This window comes from Cuculus canorus, chromosome 14 (assembly GCF_017976375.1).
Source record: "Cuculus canorus isolate bCucCan1 chromosome 14, bCucCan1.pri, whole genome shotgun sequence".
Taxonomy (NCBI): domain Eukaryota; kingdom Metazoa; phylum Chordata; class Aves; order Cuculiformes; family Cuculidae; genus Cuculus; species Cuculus canorus.
The window spans coordinates 18,831,968-18,852,601 of record NC_071414.1 but is presented as its reverse complement, the minus strand read 5'-3'; the positions used below and the strand labels follow the sequence as shown (position 1 = coordinate 18,852,601).

At 47.3% G+C, this 20,634-nt stretch overlaps 2 protein-coding genes across 2 annotated transcripts in view; both read right to left on the bottom strand.

The window, feature by feature from the left end:
• The window catches only part of AFF4 (ALF transcription elongation factor 4), a 45,198-nt gene extending 41,541 nt beyond the window's left edge, over positions 1 to 3,657 (bottom strand). Inside the window, exon 1 of the mRNA XM_054079848.1 lies at positions 3,345 to 3,657. The gene's annotated coding sequence lies outside the window, so the exon portion shown is untranslated. The remainder of the gene's footprint in view (positions 1 to 3,344) is intronic.
• A 606-nt stretch (positions 3,658 to 4,263) lies between these two features.
• ZCCHC10 (zinc finger CCHC-type containing 10) lies at positions 4,264 to 15,341 on the bottom strand. Its single transcript, XM_054079905.1, has 4 exons — positions 15,219 to 15,341; positions 12,642 to 12,803; positions 9,578 to 9,619; positions 4,264 to 6,112 (listed from the first exon to the last, which is right to left on the bottom strand). The coding sequence occupies exons 1-4, from the start codon at positions 15,257 to 15,259 to the stop codon at positions 5,845 to 5,847; spliced, it is 513 nt and encodes a 170-aa protein (XP_053935880.1). The 5' UTR covers positions 15,260 to 15,341; the 3' UTR covers positions 4,264 to 5,844.
• Between the last annotated feature and the right edge of the window lie 5,293 nt (positions 15,342 to 20,634).

Below are 20,634 nucleotides of genomic sequence, written 5' to 3'. Positions count from 1 at the left end.
AAAACAGGTTCGAAACACAAAGTTGGAGAGAAACTTGGGGAGGTATAAGAATTTGAGAGCCTAGGGAGATGGCAGAAACCAAATTAGACATGAGTGCAAGAGGCAAACAATATCACAGCTATAGGGAAAATGGAATTTTGGATGGCACATCTGAAGGTGGCGCAGTGCCAGACAAGGAAGCCAGGCACTACGCTGCAGCTCCACGCTGTGCTCGGTACCTCCACAGAAGTCACAGACAACATCGGATTTTCATTTCAGAGAGCACCAATACGATTACTTGAAATGGGAAACCCTAACTGAACTGGAATACGTACATCTAGACCAATTATCTGAAAAGAACACAAATGTGGATTCCCCTAAGAGAAAAGCATGCGGTAGAACAGTGCTACTGTAAAACACAGGCTGGTTAAACTGAGAAGAAAAGCTTTACGACAGGAAGGAGCAGGAGCCTGTGCAGTCCGATTTCCTCAGCAGCGACAGAGCTGCTGTCATTTCACAAACCGAAGAGCACTCTGTTAGTCATTAGTAACTGGAAAGGAACAATCCTCCAGGAGAGGAATAATTGCCAGAGAAGTTATTTCAGCTTCTGTTTTTGCAATTCTAGGAACCTGGCTTCTTATATTACTAAAGTGTCAAAGTAACAAAAACTCTTAAACACATCTAACCCTCCTCTATCTAAAGGTTATCTGTTCAAGTTCCCTGGCTCATTTCCAGCCCCTCCATCTTCCCACAACATGGGGCGTTCTCTCACTGCTAGCAAAGATGACATCTGCCTTGCTCCTTGCTTGATACAAACTTCAGGGCATACATTAAAACCAAATGACAAGGCAGGTGGACTCAGCTTAGTTATTCCTTGGCCTCTGTTGAAAGGTAACTGCGAGACTACAGTAAGGAGAGAGAAAAGAAACGTGCCTGTGGAACAAACCACATGTAAGTAACAATCTGAAATTATGTGGCCGAGAACAATTACTGCAGCAGAAAAGAAACCTCAAGGACAGTAAAACCTCAATTCTATTACATCCTCAGACAGGCAGACCCCAAATATGCCCCTGTGCGACTAACTTTCCTCCAAGTCCCACATACACACGGGCAGCCTCTTCAAACATGCTCCTACTCCTTCCGTACGTGCAAGGGCAAGATCTGCCAATAGGCGAGGTTCCAATTTCACATCTCAGCTCTCGAGATTCAGCCTCAGACACTGGTATGGCTAATATTTCTATCCTCAACACTGCAGGTTTCTGTTGATCTGGAGCAAAGAGTAAAAGCACTAATGATTAAAAAGCCCATGAAACAACAGGCTGAACAGGAAAGAAAAAAAAGGGAGGCATCAAGGCAGTCATAAGCAGTTATGACAGCTCTCCTGAGCACTGAAAATACAGGGAAACGGGATGGCACTCTCACCATCACTTGGTCCCAGAGTCTCCTGTCTGCTTCAAAAGATGCTGTGGATGGCTCTCTGTCAGTAACGCACAAGTCTTACATGTCTTTAGTCACATCCAATGTCTGGGTGCAACCGCGGTGGAAAGCAGAGTGCAGCAGAACATCCTTGCCAGCGGCTGTAAGCTAGAAAAGGAACTAGTGCGTACATGCCAACTTCTCATCTACCAGCTGTAGAGTCAGGACAGATTTCTGCTGCACCTATTTATCCACAAAACCCGAACAAGGCAAATTGTACAGCTTTTGCAGATGAAAACATGTGGCACCTTCTCATTAAGTGGTTGGGTCAAAACCAAGACAAAGTCTTATTGCATTCCAGCTTACTGGACAGACAGCCTAGATATCCAGGTAATACTGCATTGAAGTTTTAATGGGTTTTATCAAATTCAGATCACTAGAACCGGGAAGAACACAACACAACAAATACAGAGATTTTCTTAGGCTGCTGTGTGCCTTCTTGCACAAAACCCACCCCAGCGGCTCAGTCTCACTCGCTTAGTGTCTGAGATGTAAGAGAAAAATAAAATGAGAAGTGCAAAGATGTTGTAAGGAATTGCTGAGGACCTGAAAACATTTTTGAGACCGGATTTGGAATTTACTGTTTTCTTTCATGATTGTTGAAACTGTTGGACAGAGGAGAGCTTGCTCTTGCACAGAGCTGCAAATACACTGTAGAGCAGTTAGCAAATCGTGTTCACACTCGTACATTAAAAAGCAGAGGTATTAATAAGGCCAAAGGGTAACTTTTCCTTTTGTTGACCACAAAGCAGTGCAGGATGAGCACTTGGAGCCCTTGTGTGGCTCCAGTATAAGATCCGTATCCAGCACCTATGTGACTGTGACTGTACAGGTCACACCTGGCTGAGGCAGACCACACAGCAGGAGCCCTGAGAGTTAACCATGTTTCCCTCATTAGCAGAGATAATGAAATGACAAATCAAGTGTACAACCACTCCTCCAAAGCATTTGACCAGACCCTATTTCACAATAACGCCCCCGGGGCTGCAGAGCCTTCCTTCCAGCCATTAAGAGAAGTATTCAGAAGTTTGAAAGCAACAGACCCGCGGGGATTTCAGTAGCTGGAGGGGAGCTGGCAATAAGGTGAGGAACTTTGGCAGACTTCGGCAGAACAAGTTAATTTCGGAGAGCGTTGGTGCTGAGTAAGTGCCTGTTCCGCTCACACGGCAAGGGGGAGGCCTGGCTGACATCAGTGCAAACGCATGAGCATCCAAACCCGTCAGAGCCTCCCCACGAGCCGGCTCAAACGAGCCGGGAGAGGGGCTTGGAGGCAGAGGGCCTCCCGCCAGGCCGAGCTCTCTCCCACCGCAGCAGCACCTTTCCAGCTGCTATCTGAGAGACCGGGGGAAGCGCCCCCAGTTTCCCCCAAAATGAAGTTAACCACTTTCTCATCTCGAGAAACGAATGCGGGCGCTGCTCCGGGAGCGCTGCTCCGCGCGGCTCTTTCTTGCTCGGCTTTGTTCGTCAGAAAGAAAAAAAAAGAGGAAAAGCAGCCCTCGTCAGCGCCGGTCTCAGCCCGGCGGCGGGACGGCCCCGCGCACAAACCCGCACACAATCCCCCGGGGACGGGGCCCTCCGCCGCGCCGGGGCAGCCGCTCACCGGGAGGCCGTGCCGGTACCCGGGGTGTCCCTGCTCCGCCCCTCGCCGCACCCCCGCCACGCCGCTCCCGGACCCCGGCGCAGCCCGCTCCGCGCCCGGGAGCCAAGGGGAAGGAACAAAGCCCTGACGTCAATTACTGGAACGGATTAAACCCACGGCCGGGAGCTGGGACATCGGCCCCGCCTCACCGGGAAGGGGCCGGGGAGCCGGGAAAGCCCCGCCGGGCCCCGAGCACGGGAAGGACGTCGGCCGCCCCGGTGGCCGCCCCGCGGTCCCGGCCCCGTCTCACCTCCGTTCGCCGCTCCACTAGGCCCGCACCATCTCCTGGCTGCCGCCGCCGGCCGGGGAGGGGGGGCCGCGCAGAGGCCCGAGGGAGCGGGGCCGAGTCACCGGGGGCGCTCACAGGCGGGAGGCGGCGGCGGCTCCCCAGGGGTCCCGCCGCTCCATGGCGCGCCGGGGCCTGGCTGGCAGCGAGGCGGGGTCGGGTGAGGAGGGGCCTGGGCAGCCGCGGGCCCCCCTGGCCGCTGCGGGCTCCGTCCCCTCCCTGCCTGGGCCCGTCCTGCGGGGCCGCGGCTCCGCCCCAGCCGGGCCCTCCCGGCAGCCCCCGCGCGCGCCGCCGCTCACGTGACACCGCCCCGGCCGGGCCCTTGCGCCTCCCGGCAGCCACCGCGCGTGCCGCCGGTCACGTGATAACCTCCCCACAACGGGCCCGCGCGCTGCCGGTCACGTGACCCTCCTTAGCCGGTGGGCCCCGCCGCCGGTCACGTGAGCCTCCCTGGGCGGGGGGACCCCCCAAAGCGCGGCACTGATCACGTGACCCACCACGGTCGGGGGCTCGCGCCCCACCGGTCACGTGACCCCAGGCCCGCCGCAGGCACGTGACCGTAGGCACCTGCGAGGCGGGGTCACGTGAGGGCGGGAAAGGACAGGGTGGAACGAGAGTCACGGAAGGGTTTGGGCCGAAGGCCTCGATGTCCACCCAGTCCCACCGCTGCCACGGGCAGGGGCACCTCCCGCTAGATCAGCGGCTCCAGCCCAACCGTACCCGGCCTGGAGCACCCCCAGGGACGGGGCAGCCCGGGCCGCGGCCTCAGGAAAGGAGCTCTTCCCTCCCCGCAGGTGCCCGCAGCCCCCCTCCTGCCGCAGTCCCGGCTGCCCCTGCCCGGAGGTTTAAACACTCCGCTTTCCCCGTCAAATGGCACAGTGACTCAAGAAGACTTAAGCGCTTTTCTGGTAATTTTATTTACAGCCTGCGGAGTGTTCCGTGAAACACAGCGAGGATTACGGACTAAAACACACAACGTACATATTTTTGAACATTTAAATAAACACAGTTTATTCAAAAGTAATTCTACACGCTACTCTCTCCATAAAAATATAAAAAATAGTTTAGTTACTATATTTTACCTAAACCTTAAAGATATTTAAGAATTCTTCCACATGTGATGCCCTCTCCCCAAAAAGGGCGCTCCAACGATAAGAAACCTAAAAGAACGCATCACAAATGAAAATACTAATGCCACCTGCTTCAGTTCACCAACAGAACAAATAACCCTCAAGGTGCAACCAGCAAGAACTGCTCTGCAGTCCGTTTGGATTTTGCTTTTGCTGAGTTTCTCTTTTTTCCACATGACCTTGCTGCTCCCATGCCGGTTCCGCACGGACAGGGACACGCTGGGACACACGAGCACTGCACTGATCATGCTGCAGGCTAATGGCAGTCACTGGGCACCCAGCGAGGCGGATCGGTCACCTGGCATGACACAACAGCTTTCTGCAGAAATATCAAAGGGAAACACTTTCCTTTGGGAACTCTATTTAAAGGCAACTCCTTTTCTTACTGAAGATCCACCGAAAACAGCCTTTTTTTCCCCCCATCTCCTTGAAAATAGTGCCCATTTGTGTTTGTTACTACTATTTCTCTGGTTGTACTGACCACATTCGGTACAGAAAGCTAATGGAGTTCAGAAAAACACCCACTCAAGCCCTTTGCTCACAAGGATACATTTGATTTACAAAAAAGGCACAAAGATGAAACTCCTAAGCAGCATCAGTCGTAATTCTTCCACTGGGCATCGCTCCTCCTTCTTACCCAGCCACTGCTGCAAGAGACACGCTGGCTCAGAAAACACCACAAACGTGAGCTAAGGAAACAGGCGAGCTGAAAAGACTAAAGCCTCTACAGTACAGGTAGCGTGTGGATCATCAACAAATGAACACTAGTGTCAGTTTTATGTTGCAGTTAAGACTCGGCTTGGAAGCATCAGGAAAAGAGCTCAGCAGCACAGAACGCGTCTGTCAACAGCGAGACGAAAAGCCCTCTGCGTGCAACGTTGTGCATTCGGTTTCAGCAATAACAACGCTCCACAGCCAGCAGGGAAAAACTTGGACTTCTAATCGCTTAGAGGATTTTCTAAATGTAAGTGAAGCTGTCATGAAAAGAGTAGAAGCATACGATGCACAGCATGATCTGCAATAAAAAGCTTTTTTGCTTTCCAGCATGTAAACATCCAGGTCACTGGACCTCAGCTCATATAAACAAATCTGATGATAGATTCTTGAACTAAAAAAGTAAAATTTTCCATAAAAGGATAAACCACAAAAATACTCTGTCAGCAAGTCTCGCGTGCCATTTAATACCTCTCCAGTCCTAGGAACGACTATGCAAAACATCTAGAAAGTTTTAGCAGTAGAAATGTTGACCAGTTAAACTGTTTGGCAACCCTGTGCTCAAACCATCTTTGAAGAGTGTTAACATTCACTAAGCGACAGTTCTACGCTGCACCTCACTATTTCTTCTTCTTCTTCTTTGGTGGCTCATCGTCAGAACTACTGTCTGTGCTGCTGCTGCTACTGCTGGAGGAACTAGAATCTGATTCAAACTCTGAAGAAGAGGAACTACTGCTCGAAGATGGAGAAGATGAGGAACTAGAGGAGCTGTCATCGCTGTCGCTATCGTCAGAAGAAGAAGAGGTAGAAGAATCTTCACTGTCGGATGAGGAATCACTGGCCGAACTGGAACTGCTACTGCTGCTGGAACTGGTCACGCTTTTAGATCTGAAAGAAAACAAATCCTCAGATGAGAAGAGGCCTGCTAGAGACAGTGTTCATTATGGTGTTCATTATACTGTGTTGTAATCCGAATATCAGTTATTTGGTCTGAAAATTTCCAGGCCTGACAATCTAAGACAAATTCCCATGCCCGTTCACCCCGATTTCCCAGTTCTGGAAGAATGCGTTTTGGCTATTCGAGCAATGGCTGAGTGAACACATACATGAAGCAAGCCAAAACAGGTCTACAGGAAAAAGTTACGTTTAAAAGCTGGGAAGGACCTTGTTCCTAATAATGACAAATGTTTTTACTGGCTTGGCTGCAGGAAAAGTACAAACGCCCCACACTGCTAAAGCCTTGGGGAATTAACAGCCATCAGCTCCCCAGTGCAGTGCTGTGACCAGGAGGGAGGGTTTGCCAACGTAAGAGTTGGTGGAGGTTTCAGCAGCAATTTCACAAATGCCAGAATTGTACTGAATGGAAACTGAGTACTCGGAGCAAAAGAACCCCAATTACTTGCCACTACAGGACACTTCTGTTTTCAGGGTGAAGGAGGAGGGCAGGAACAGTTCAAGGTAACAGTATCATGAACACAAAATGGATTTTTTTATCCTCTGCCACTTCTTTTTTTCACTTTCAGCCCATCTGAGGCTGCTGTTCTCCAGATCAAGGTCTTCCGATTTAGGCAAGATGAATTGCAAGATAGTGCAATCAAATTCTCCAAACAAACTGTAAAGGTACTGATTAACCCCACTTCCCACCAAGTCAGCCAAATGGCAGGCAAGAACACTAAATATAACAACACAGAATCTTTTTTTCCATTAGAAGGAGGGTTTGGCTAAATTCAGCAGCTCAAAAAATGCCTGGGTTAGGGCTATTAGAGAGAGAGTGCAATGTTTTCTCATCACATCATCTGCTGTAATGCAGCCGAAGAATTTGGATGCATGTCTTAAGCCACAAACACTGCTGGTTTTTTTTAATACATCTGTAAGCTGTTACCTATGTGCATGCAGACATAATGGCTATTTATTAAATACAAATCCATATAGGCTGGCTAAATACAGACCAACATTGGTGAAAATCTCATCTTAAGATGAGAACAACAAATAAACTGGGACTAGTAGTTTAAATCTGAACAGTTTCTTTAGCTGTACAGACCTGATTATATGGGCAGTCCCCACAACAATAACTTTGAATTTTCTTCTCCTAAACTCCTTGCTCAGAAACCACAGAAGCAGTCTGCAGACCTGCAATATTTAGGTTAAGATCTGAAACCCACTCACAGAAACATCAGAGCATGCAGTTAGTGCTTCTTCTAGAGGAAAGCCACAGCTAGATCGACAAGAGAAGTAACAAGCAGAGACTTGTTTTCGGGTGATGCAGTGTGTGGGCTGTTCGTAGCCAGAGGAGGACTGGCGATGGGAGCAAGGAACATTCAGTACTTCACCTCGTCCCAGTTAGGTAAGGTGTCAAGCCGGGTGCTACAGATGAGCAGATCCAGTATTCTGGGGCTTGCTACACCACCATAGAAGTGCTATATCTCTCCAGCAAACAAGCATTCATTCTCCTCAAAACAAATTCATAAGTGTCAATATCTTGCAATGGTGTATGGATTCATACATTTTTAACACACACTATCACCCCTCTCAGACTGTCCTCTCCAATTCTACTGCAGCACTCTTAACAACGCCAGGTGATTTTAAACATGCTCCTTAAATTGAATCTACAATGCGGGGCACCATCGTGGCTGGGTGCCTGAACAAACAACTGAATTCAGACATGATTTTACCCTTCAGACAGATAGATTTATGCGATCCAAGCATGAAGTGGTTTCTCAGCTAATAACTCGAGTCTGCTGTATGAGAAGGCTGAGGCCAATGCGCGCTCAGGAGCCAGCTCTGTGTCACCCGAGGTCACAAGATTGTACAGCAGCTCGTTTGCCTGGTCCTGTTTTTCTGGTTAGACCTGTAGCTTAGTTATTACTGTTTATATCAAAACAAACACACACTATGTAAAAGGTTAATGCTTGCTGCTGCCAGAACCCCCACGTTTGGCTGTTATTTTTCTTAAATGTGGAACTTGCATGTTCAATGGTAACACTTTGCTGAATATTCTGCATTTAATTCTTCGTGTAGCATAATAAAATACAAATGGCAAATGCCCTGGAATTTATATTGATGGATTCGGTGCCTGCATAAAAAGAGGGTAACAATTCAGACCAAGAAGAGTTAAAAAATTTTAAGAGAGAGTGACCAAGCCACCCCCTATTCCATAAATCCCTTTGCTCTTCCCATTTCCGCACTGGTTTAGAGCTCAAATACTCTGAAAATCACTATGCCAAGTAGAAGACTGCGGCATATGAGAAAGCTGAGGCAGGAAGAGGTCTGAACAGTACTGTTTAGAGATCAGTTAATTTATGATCTCACTAGTCCTAAGTGTCTCCAATAATAAACAGACACTGCTGAGAAAGGAACCACTGACTGTTCTATCAGAATATGTTTTAAGACTAAGAAAGAAGCATTCCAATAAAGCCACATTCTACACAACAGCCTAAAATAAAGGTATGCTTTAAAAAACTGCTGTGTGGCTCATTTAATGACAGCTACACAAAGCAAAAGGTCCAGTCTTTAAAAATCTTCCAAAAACTGTTTTTTTAAGATCAGATTTAGAGACAGAGGACAGCAAACTAAATGTGAAGAGGTGAGGCTGTTACTGCAGAGACGCCTCCTGTAAGTAAAACTCATACCATGATGAGCGGGACTATTTCAGCCAGGTTTGAACTGCTCCAGAAAGGGGTTTGCTAATAAAGACAGAACCCAATTCCCAAGCAAATATTAAAGCAAAGTGAGGGGGAAATAATGTCAAAAGAGGAAGAATTCTTGGCTTGAATCAGTATTTGGGGGGGACAGGACATGTTTACTTCCTGCATTTTACTTTGGTCTGGGGGGTTTTGTTTAGTTTTGAAGTTGGGTTCTTTTTAGATGCTTTATTTCCTTATTTAGAAAGAACTGCAGAGTGAGACAGCTGCTACAAGAAGGAGATGCAAACCACCAAAGGAAAAGCAAGATGGGTAGGTGGAGCAATTACAGACAACAGAACAGCATGCCATTCTTGCACAATTGTTTAATGCATACTTGATGAACTTTGAGGCAGAAAAAGGAAGATTTTTATTATCCAAGCAAGCCTGTGTGCAGAATGGACAATGAGTATAGGGAGAAGAATAGAGGACAAGGAATTTAGAGGTTTCAGACAGGGAGGAATAGGAATTCTCCAAACGCACATCCTACAAACACTTGTAACAGGCTAAAAGCTAAAATCAAATCTTTTAGCTAAAAGCTAAAAGTAAAATCAAACCTGTACTTGCAGTGTTTGACCTTCCCTGCACACCCCTTCCAAACTGCCTGTCACAACCCCCAGTGAAAAGTCACATGCTGAAAGAGCTGCACAACTCGTCATCCTTCCCCACATACCTTTTTTTCTTGGTCTTCCTTTCCACGGTACTTTCTCCAGTGCTAATTAAAGGAAAAAAAAAAAAAAAGGCTATGATTAATGCAGTAGGGAAATGAAATAAATAGCAGCACTGTAGAGATGAGTTTAATATTAGAAAACTGGTATCCCACTGCAGAGCTGCACTGCCCAAAGCTCGTTTGGCATCTATTGTTGGCAGTATTCAAACCAGAACAACAATACCTACACATCAGGAAATGGAATAAAATAAGCAGCAATTCACCTCTAATTTTCTGTGTGCTTTACCATTCTTTCCTCTTTTATTCATATTATAAGGACAAGAAGATTTCACGATGGGAAGAGCAAAGGAGATAAGGATACAAACCTGGATCTGTGTACCCATATTTAGGAATAACTGAATTGACTGAAACAAAAGGGTAAAGTATTTAACTGCTCTGTAACTTTCGCCATGTACTTCTTTCAAGCACAAAAAGACACAGAACAACCTATTTATGTTGATGCTTTACAGCTATTTGCCTTTCAGATTCCCACACATTCATACACTCATAGAAAGTTTTAAAGGTAAATGACACAAAAGAAAGTTTCTTTTAAGAAAACACCAAGAGATTTACTTTCTTAAACAAGCTTTCGCTTCTGGATAGGTTTCTTTTTAAAGAAAATAAAATTATTTCAGTCATATCTACCAGTCACAAGTTCTTCTCAATCCACCGCAGATAAACAGCAGAAAATTCAGCTGGAATGTACACGTGCGACTAAAGCAGTCCCTGAGCACATATTTACAACAGACTTAATGTGTCTCTGACATATGAGGAAGCTGTAAGTTCTTTTCATGAACCACAACACATTTTCAACTAAAATCTCTTACTACAAGGCATCTAAAATACACAAAAATAAAGGTAAAGACTGCAAACATGAAATAACATAGCAGTATGTGTTACTAAAGACTCCAGAAAAGCTTTACATGTAAACAACTGCATTTCAACAAAAGCACTCAATGCCAGGTATACCACGAAAATGAGATTTTTCCATTTTTTTATCTTCACACGTATTCTATGAAAATATTATAGCTACACAGCAGAGTTTTCCTCACTCCTCAGTCTCCTGTGGGAAAGAGAAAGATTCACTTATCTTCAAATTTCAAATCAAATCATAACCCCTCTTGTATCATTGAATGCTGTTAATGTTTCTGCTGTTGAGGCCTCACACCCTCACCATAGGTAACCAAGTGTTTCGCGGGTGCAAGGAGTCGCTGCGGGTGACAGATCTCAATCCCAAAGCACATTTGAGAAGACAGGACCTCATTCGGCGTAGCCCGGGCTACAGAGGCAGAGGTCCGTGCCTCCCTCTAGTGTTTGACACAGGGACACGTACAGCCGTTCGCTGGCACTGCACAGCTCAGAGGGGTCAGTCCCCTGCGGATCAAACCCATCTGCTTCGTGACACTTGCTCATTTGCCCTGCCACACCACTCTGTTTGCAGAATGAGAAATAAGGCTTGGGCACCCTGGGTTCGGATCAACACAGCGACATCAGTAAAGAATAAGCATTTTCCCACCTCTCCTCCCCTCCTAACTCCTACTCTAAGATGGGGAAGCAGTGGGATTTCCTGACGCCAACAAGCAGAAGCTCCATAAGGTCAGTCAGAATCGTGAGGCCATCACTGAGCAAACAGAAGGATCCTGGAACAACTGCTGAAATGAGTTAACGCTGAAAGATCTTTTATGTGGTTGTCAAAAAGTCAATATTAACCTTATATAACCTAGGTTTGCCTTCTAGTTAATGATTCACTATTAGATCTTCAAGGATGAGGATACAAGTACTTTGAAGCAGACCTGTAGGAGACTTGACCTCTCTGCAGAGAGGTGCTGAGTTAGTAATGCTTCCCTAACACCTTCCCAAGGGAGCTATGCAAGAAGTAGAAATGTGACTTAGGAAGTTGCTCTTTCCATGAAGAATAAGGTTCATCCTTGAAAGTGTAACAGTAGCACCTGCAGTGCTGGGTGCCTCACAGTGTCAGCTCTGCAGAGCTTAGAAGAACATGACCAGTATGAATCCAGCCCAATTTAACCAGGACTAAAACCCGTTCCCATCTAAGGATTACTAAGTTGCCCTTTTACGAGGTGACTTCTCACACCATATACCCCTCGCACTATGGGCTGTCAGGCTCACAGCTCAGACTACTCTAATCACAACAGAAACTGCACGAGCCTGCAACTCCCATTCCAATTATTCCATACAGAGACTTGGGCACAAAAGCTAGGCAACAGGCAATTCACTGTCCTCCAATGTCAACTCGCAGAATTCAGCAGAAATAGGGCAGAAAAGGAACAAGGAAACAATCAGAGTCTTAAACTTTCTCTTAAAAGTCTTGAGTCTCTGAAGGACTCTTCCAAAACCTCTTCAAAGGGAGTAAGCTCTGGAGCATAAGCACTCTTGACTTCTTATCTACAATACTAGGGAATTACAATTGCTTCAGGATTACTCACTGGATCAAAACTAGTTTCAAAATCAAACATTTTATGTCACTCAAGTTAATGAGTATCATGTAAGCCAGTGTTTCAGCATCCTGACTCACAGGGCTGCCCCAGTTGAAGCCGTGATGAAGTCAGACCAAACCTCTCTGCAGAGGTCACCACCCATTTTCTTCCTCCATGAAGATAACAGAGCAAAAGGTGTGCGCGCTCTTCCCTAACTCACATCCTGGCAGCACTAATGACCTATTGCCAGTGGCAGCCACAGAGGGAGTGTTTCCAGAGTCTCAACAATTCTAGCTGCAACGCCTATTAAGTGGAACTGGAAAGGAAATCCCATTACACAACTGCAGAGTCTTGCCTATATTTTTCTGTTTAGCTGCAGGTTTCTTTCCCTTTCTTAGATGTCGAAAGGGGAAATAATGATGCAATTCAGTGAGATGTTTTTACTTTGTGTGAGAGTTAAAACGCCCTCTAATTCAACCCGCATTCACCCATCTGACAGCAAAGCAGAACAGAAGAGCTCCATTTTTCCCACCTACATTCAAAATTACCTTTCATTAACAAACCAGACATTTTCATTCTGCCAATCTTACCTTTGTTGCAGTAATAGTTGCTTTTCTTTTTCTTTAAGAATTTTCGCTAATTGAGCTGTCCTCGAAGGTCTGTGCAGGTATTTTCTCTTCCCTGTACATTCGTACGTCCAATGTCCAAACTCTAAACACTTTTGACATCTCACATGCTGCTTGTTTGCTTCCCTATAAAAATGCAGAATTGCTTAAGTGACTGATTCCAATCTGTTCTACCTATTGAAAAAACAGCCATATACTTTACCACACATATTCCTAACAGCGTACGCAGTTGTGATTACACCAGACATTCTGGGGCACTTCAGGTATTTGACATTGTTAATCGCAACAAGAGCAGTAACATCAGTGAATTTAGGCAACCACAGTTTAATTTATTAAAATTACATCAGCTGTTTATGAAAGAGCAAAGAGATGCTTTTCCTCTATTCCAGAGCTTTAGCTCGAGTCATCTTGTGCTGAGGTAGTGAATGTTGAACCACTGACATCGGCCACCAACTTACTCATGAACTGCGCTCGACTCTGGCTCTTTGTTTCACACCAGCTGCTGCTCAGCCTACTTCACAGCCTTCCCCCACTCTCCAGATTCCATCATTTCGCACCCCCTTTCAATATCGTAAACAACTTAAACATTTTTAAAAACACTACTAGGACCAGTCTGTCAATAAACAAAGATTAATACTACCACCAAATCACATACTGATCAAATTGACACAGCTTTTAGCATTACAGGTTACAACTGTACCAGAGCTATCAGGTATTACTGTGCTGCCTACAATCTGTTACTGCCCAACAATTACACACGGTTCTAGCTCGCTTCAGATAAATAGCTGGAATTGGTTTAGAACGCTGTTAGCAAAAAGTAGCTCATTCCAAACCGAGAATTTAACACCTGAGTACCAAACTGCCAAGTTCTCACAGAGAGCCCAAATAAGCTGTAGCTTATTTGAATACACTAAGATTCATTAAAGCCCAGCAGGTTTATCATAAGAACAACCAGGTTCCTGTCCGCTTCATAGAGTGCAAATCAAGCCAGGCTTCATTTATTACTCTATACGACTCAGAAACCTGAAGTATTAGCATTTTACATCTGCATTTCAGTTTTCATGTGGTAAAACCATTTCATCATTTTTAGAAGCCAGCTGAGTGGGGAAACTCATGTTTTCGTATTCTAGCTCTTACTCCACTGCTCCAGAGCTTTGCAAAGCTGGTTTGCTATCTTCTCACGGATGCTCTCCTCCCTTACAAGTGAGCAAGCTCACACAGCGGGTCAAGTGACTCACTCAAGGCCAGAACTGCACATCAGTTTGAGAGCCAGGACTGCAATCGGCACTTTGCAGCCCCCACGCAGTTCACTCCAACTACTGTCACTTATTTCTAACTTCCATCGTTTTTTTCCAAATATCAAAATACTAATTTTTCAAGGCCAACCCATCTAAACTAGCTGAAGGCAACAGCCCTGGCTTTGCTAGGACGTGGCTCCTTGACTGCTCATTTATGCTCAAGAAACAGCGTGAAGTGACAGAGCTGTAGTGAACAGTCTGCTCTCAAAAGGGCAAGGTGTGATTTGCTTTTCAAATGGAAATGGAAGAAGCCGTTCCTTGACTCAGATAAAATAACCACAAAAAAGAATATGCATTCCAGAATAACTTTGAAATTCCAAGTTACTTTCCATTGGGAAATAGGAAAGGCTTTATCAATGATTAAAAAAAAAGGCAAGAGAAAGCAGAAGTCATCCACATTCTATCGGACTCTTTAGATCAGCCAAAAAACCCAAACACTCCAAAACCGAAACACAAGAAATAAATTATTCTAAAGAAAAAAAAAAAAAATCAAGGCAAGGCAACAAACCAATGAAAAGCAGACACAAGGAACACAAGAGAACGGGATACAGGCATTTGCTGCGCTCGGCAGAAGCAAGTAAAAACGTGGGCTTCTCCTCACTTCAGTGTCTGGCAATTGGATCCCTTAGGAATTGGGAGAATCTCTTTATCTGAATAAAGGTCTCTTGCCTGCTTTTTTTTCCCCCCTCCTTCTTTTACAGTTTTGTAAACAGATCACAACGTGAACCTAGAACTTACTGTTTAATTTGCCCATTTCACACCTGCACCGAGGACCCGCACGGCCCGACTGCACCCGCAGGATCAGGCAATCGTGGGGGTTAGGAAAGACCTTTAAGACCATGGAGTCCAGCCGTAACCCTCACACCGTCAAGCCGCCCTGAGCGGCGCCCCTCAGCACCACAAACACACGGATCTAAACCCCTGCAGGGAGGGCGACCACATCACTGCCCTGGGCAGCCCTTCCCGGGAGGAATTGTTCCTGATATCCCACCTAACCCTCCCCTAGCATAACCCGAGCCCGTTTCCTCTCGCCCTGCCGCTCGTTTCTGGGGACAGAGCCCGGCTCTGGCCTCCTGTTCTCCCCACACATCACGAACCACCAGAGACCCCCGAAGCGACGCTGCGGCGCCCCCGGCCCGGCCCTGCCCTCGCTTCTCCCGCCCCCAGGCCGAGGCCGGGAGCGGGCTGTGCCCTCAGGCCCCGGCCCCGCGGCCGCCCCTCCCCCTGCCGGCCCCACACTCACGCCTGACGGCGAGCGATGAGGCGGTGCATGGGCGTCGCCATCTTAGCGGCCCGGCCGGGCAGGGAGGCGCGCGCGCTGCATGACGGGACGGCCGCGAGTCACCTCCCATTGGGGCACGCGACGCCCGCCATAGAGAGGCGGTTTTTCCGGCGGAGAGAGTGGCCGCGCCCGAGCCGGGAAGGGGCGCGCTGGCCATCCCGGCCGCTTCGTCTCGTCTCCTCCCGTGCTGTCACTGCCCCGGCCGGGCGGTCTCTGTGCTCGTCTCAGCTCCTTCTCCTGTTGCTGTCCCTGTCCCTACTCCTGCTCCTGTCCCTACTCCCGCTCCTGTCCCTGCCCCTGTTCTTGCCTCTGCGGCCTCTCCGCGAGGATCACCCAGTTCCTCAGCCTGTGGCCATTTTCTCTTGTCCTTCGCTTGTTCCTTGGGAGAAGGGCCCGACTGGCTGTGACTGGCTGCCAGTTCCGTTCCCTTTCAGGCAAAGGCTTCCAGAACGGGCCTCCCGCTTGGGAACTTCTGTTCCTCAGCAGGGATGTGTTTGAAATGCCTGAAACCATCAGCGAGACGGGCCGGGGCTGGGGTGCCGTGCCCAGGCGTGTGGAGTGGGGATGGAGCGAAGCAGGGGGTCTGCTCGGTCAACTCGCAAAGCCAGCACCACCCCAGAGCATTCCACACAGTGTTTATCCTATTCTTCATTTACAAAACTCTGCCCATAATTACGCTAGATTTACATTTATCCGTTATCTATCTTATTAATTAATACTGTATGTCTTACCGGCTAACACAATCCTCACTTGCTATGTAAATGAGCTGCAAACGCCCTCGGGTGTTGGAGGTGATGGCTTTACCTTCTCACTTCTGCTGAAGGCTTTGCATCCTTACGGGAGCAAAGGCCAGACATCAATTGTTCACACAAACAACGGGTTGGAGGGTTTCTGGGGTCAGTGGTCTGTGAAGCGGTGGTTGTGATGCCCCTCGCCAAAGTTATTGGTCTCAGTTCCGTCAAGGACTCTGCTGAGTTCATGTTTGTTGCAAATCATTAACAGATGCTAACCTAGCTTAGAGAGCTTATAGCAGCATTATCCGGTTCATGGTTTCAATTACATTTTTACATTTCATTCTCTTATACCAGGGAACGCTGACCGTGGCGGTGTCACGGCTGGTTCCACCCGGCAGAAGGGAGCGGGAGAGGGGAGGAAGAGAGGAGATATTCATCCAGGGCTCTCCTGCCACAGGCAGCACCCCAACAACCTGTAATCTCTGTGGATGCCCAACCACAGCCCCCACTGAAATAAAAAGTAACAAATAAGTGTTATTGTTAGAATGCATTTAAATGAATTTAATTTATGATCTATGAAGCTGAGATGAACGCTCTTCTTCCAGAGGGGGTAGCACTGCAGTGGTGTTGCCATGGGACTGTGGTGTTATTCCAACTGTGCCCCCAGTGAGTGCCTGCTGGGTGACTCCCTGCTCCAGCCTAGAAAACTGCCCTATTTTTAGATCCTCAGCTCACATTTTGGCAAACGCAAAGTATCTGTGTGTGTCAACAGATCCCGACCGTCTCCCAGTGGAGCGTCAAGCACGTTGACGTAGTGGGGACGTCATTTGTGTGTGCGGTTTGTGGAAGCTTACATCATCAGATGTGTCACTGGAAGGTATTAAAGTGATTTAGAACAAAGGCAGATGTTTTTCTCTCTGGGCAGGCAGCAGAGCGAGGCGTTCGAAGGAGCCTCAGCGCCCAGTGGATGGGCTCGGGCTGACCTGAACCCCAGCGGAGCGAGAAGGGACCCACTGTGTGTCACTCGTCACACAAACTGCTGGAACTTCTAGGACATTTGAGGGTAGTCTGGATGGGGAAAGCAGGGCCTGAGCTTTGGCCCAGAGCCCAGAGACAGCCCCTGCCCTTCCCAGATCCTGGGTCTGTAACCAGTATGAGCCCAGGCGCCACCGGGAGGGCACAGCACGCGGTGGCTGTGGCCTCAATCCACAGCCTTTAGGACTTGTCTGATGTGGGATTACTGAGCCCAAAGTTACCCACTGGGTGACACGACACTCAACTGGGGATACTGCAAAGCCCAGTTGTGTTTCAATACCCCAGAATAGCACTATGAACCACACGGGAGATGACATGCAACATCTATTTACAGCAGCCCAAAGAATAGCCTGTGACAGAGGTCAGCTGGGACTTATTTTAAACCCGTATTCTCTTTCAGGTTTGGCCAGCATTAATGAATTGCAAGATGTGCCCCCCTAAACAGAGTCTGAAGAGCCCGGGCGCGCAGTGAGATACACGACCATGGCAGATGGGCTGTGTGTAAGCACTTCCACCTAAACCACACATCTGTTTCGCACACAGATAACAGAAAAAGGAGGATGCTTTAAGTGCCAGTGGAGGATTTCTCTGGGAAGCTCCTCAGAGGAGCAGGTCTGGGACAAGTTGTGAGGCAGCAGACTGAGATCAGGGCTGACCAAGGCATGGATCAGGTAAAGCATGGAATGACGGCACAAGGAGGATACTTTGAAGGGCAAACAAAATCACCTGTAGCAGACAAATTGACATAGACTCATCAGTCTTCTCTCCATTCGGTTTATGTATGTGTTTTGAGGGCTGGGTATCCGCAATGCCTGCCACACGGCAGGAGAACACATGCAGCTCCAGGCAGGGAAATGGCATCAGGTCCACCAGCAGCACATTATTCCTCCTTTGAAAAACAGCCACAAGTTTTAGGCCATGTATTATCATTACATTTTCATTACATTCCCTGACTCATGTTTCCTTATCTCTAGCAGCAGTTGATCAAATACAGCACTGACTTCTGAAAGCCCTGAGCATATGATGTGCCTGTGAAATGTGAATGCTTTTGCTGGTTTGTTTGTTATCTTCAAACGTCTAAGAATTTCAGAGATGTTTTGTTCTTAGAATAGTTGCTATCTATTTTAAGAGACAAACTGTATCTTCAACAGCCCTTCTGTGGTGATCCTTCTTCTCTTTTTTTTCCTCCTTAATTTAAAATAAAATTATTGATTATTTTGATAGAGAACAGAAAGTATTCACTATCTATCATTTTGCTGATAAGCAATTAAGTAGCAACATACACAACATTCAAAGTTACAAACACAGTATATGTAAATAAGGAATATTTATGTCTGATAGGGATTCACAGGTTACGCACTTCAGTGCATAACAAAGAGATGTTACTAGAGAGAAAACAAAGTCTGCCCTGATGTAAGAAATGAGATTGCTTCCTTAAATTGATGTGGCAAGGTGCTATGCTATTTCTTAGTTGAATTTTGCCTTGATATTTCTTAATGTACTGAGACATTTCTTCTAGTCATACACCTCCATTAAAAGAAAACGTATCAGTGCTGCAAACCCAGTTGGAAAATGTACAAGAAATCTTGTGAAAGCAATGATAAACATGCATATTTCTTGCCATAATTTCTAGCATGGCAGCTTTATTTATTCTTGATTTTCATACTCCAGGTCTTCTGGAATAATGAGATTCCATGGCAGAGTTCTAAAAATATAATAAATATCTCTCTTAATTACAGGCTGAAACTCACTCAATATTCATGAGTTCTTGGCAATTCCAGTCCAGTAGTAACTCAATTTAATGCAGAAAGGCTTAAACAACATGATGATGAACTTAAAGGTCTTTTCCAACCTAAACGATTCTATGATACTATGACCTCCATGCACTAAGCAGAGAAACATTGATGGGAAACCATGAAACAAACCCCATCAAATCCGGATGCTCTGGGCACGCTTCCTCAGCATCCTCCGGGAACTGCAGGAAAGTGTCCTGCTTCTCTGTTGGATCTCAGGATTTGCATTTGTTTGGCCAGTGGAGGAACATGGAGCAGTGGAGTCAACTGGGCATTTGATGAGGCTACAGGACAGGCAGGCGCACCTGTGTCCCGCCGGGGATCCGGTCAAATGTGCCCCCAGCGAACACCGCGGTTCTGTGGGTGGAGGGCATCAAACCCATTCCACAGAGGATATAAAAGGTAACTAAACTTGTGTTTGTTCTTTGTTTAGTGCCTTACCATTATCCTGGGGAATGTACAGAAATGCACTTGGAGTATGTGCTGTCAGATCAGGCTGCCTGCTATTCCAGACATTTTTCTTCCCACTCTTTGTTTCGCCTTTTTGACTCTCACTTTTCACATCCTCCTTCTCTTTGCATTTTCCCCACCATTTTGGCATAGGCAGGCTTCACTTCATGTCCCAGTTCATTTTCCGTGCCAACATAAGCAATAAAGAAATTAGGATCTACTTTCCAAGTATCACTTGGGTTTTGATCGCTCCTTCCATTGCCAGCTGGAAACTAGAAATGTTGCCCAAGGTGCGATCTCAGTGGGCATATCTGTATCGGAATGTGGATTCTGATACGACAAAGATGCTTCTGGTATTCCAATTCCTTTCCAAATGCGAAGTGTGTCAACTGTGCTGGTTGAACACACAACCTCGATGCCCTGTGGGGAAGGTGAGCTGTACGGGAGCAGAAGAACCAATGTTGCTCCCCAGGCTTCAGAGCATGGACTGAGAAGGATGCCCAGACTGTTGGCAAGCCGGCTCACAGCACCGTTACGGAAACCATCGCGGCGCTTGCCTTCATTCAAGCTTGGGGTGGGAAGCTGCTTCACCCCACTGACACCCCAAGAAAGGGGCACCCAGCAAATTAAGTATAAACACCCTGATACCAGGTGACGTGCGATGTAACAGACCTCAGGTTTCGCATTGATTTCTCTATTTTTCCCTCAGTCAGGGGGCTGCATGTGCCAGTCGGGCCAGTTTGGGCTGGTGGGGCTCCTCTCTCCCACCTCCCTCCACCCTGGAGAGCAGCATCACTGGCGAGGTCCCAGGGCTGTGTTCCAATCGGGGCCAACAGCAACGTGCACAGGCAGCTGATGGGAACCCATCGGGGCTCTGGGGCTCCGGGGTCTCTCCTTTTGAAAGTGAAAGTGGAGAAAACTGGGTGATGCTCTTCCTCTCTGCTCACTGTACCACGGGTACGGGTTGTACAGCATTCGCCATGCAGAGCAGCAGGCTGGTTTCGTTCCGTGGCACCTCGCTCTACCCTCAAGGACACCCGAGGTGAACCACTCTGTCATGATTCTGGCGTTAGCGCTGTGATGCAATTCCCAGCCCACTGGCAGCTGCCAGTGCGGCGTCACTCCTCATGCTGCCAGACATTGCGAGCGTGTGGGCTGCCCGGCAGCCTTCGAGGCAACAGTCCTTCCTGCTTTCTATATTGAATTTCTCTGCCGCGTGTTTTCTGTACCATTAAAACAGGAGCAGTGGTGTCAGTACAGGGCTGGGAGTTCAAAAATGTCCTGTTTCTAACACATGACATTGCCCTGGTTTAGGCACATTTTACCTCTGAATTAAAAGCATTCCCAAATATTAAGTTTCACAAC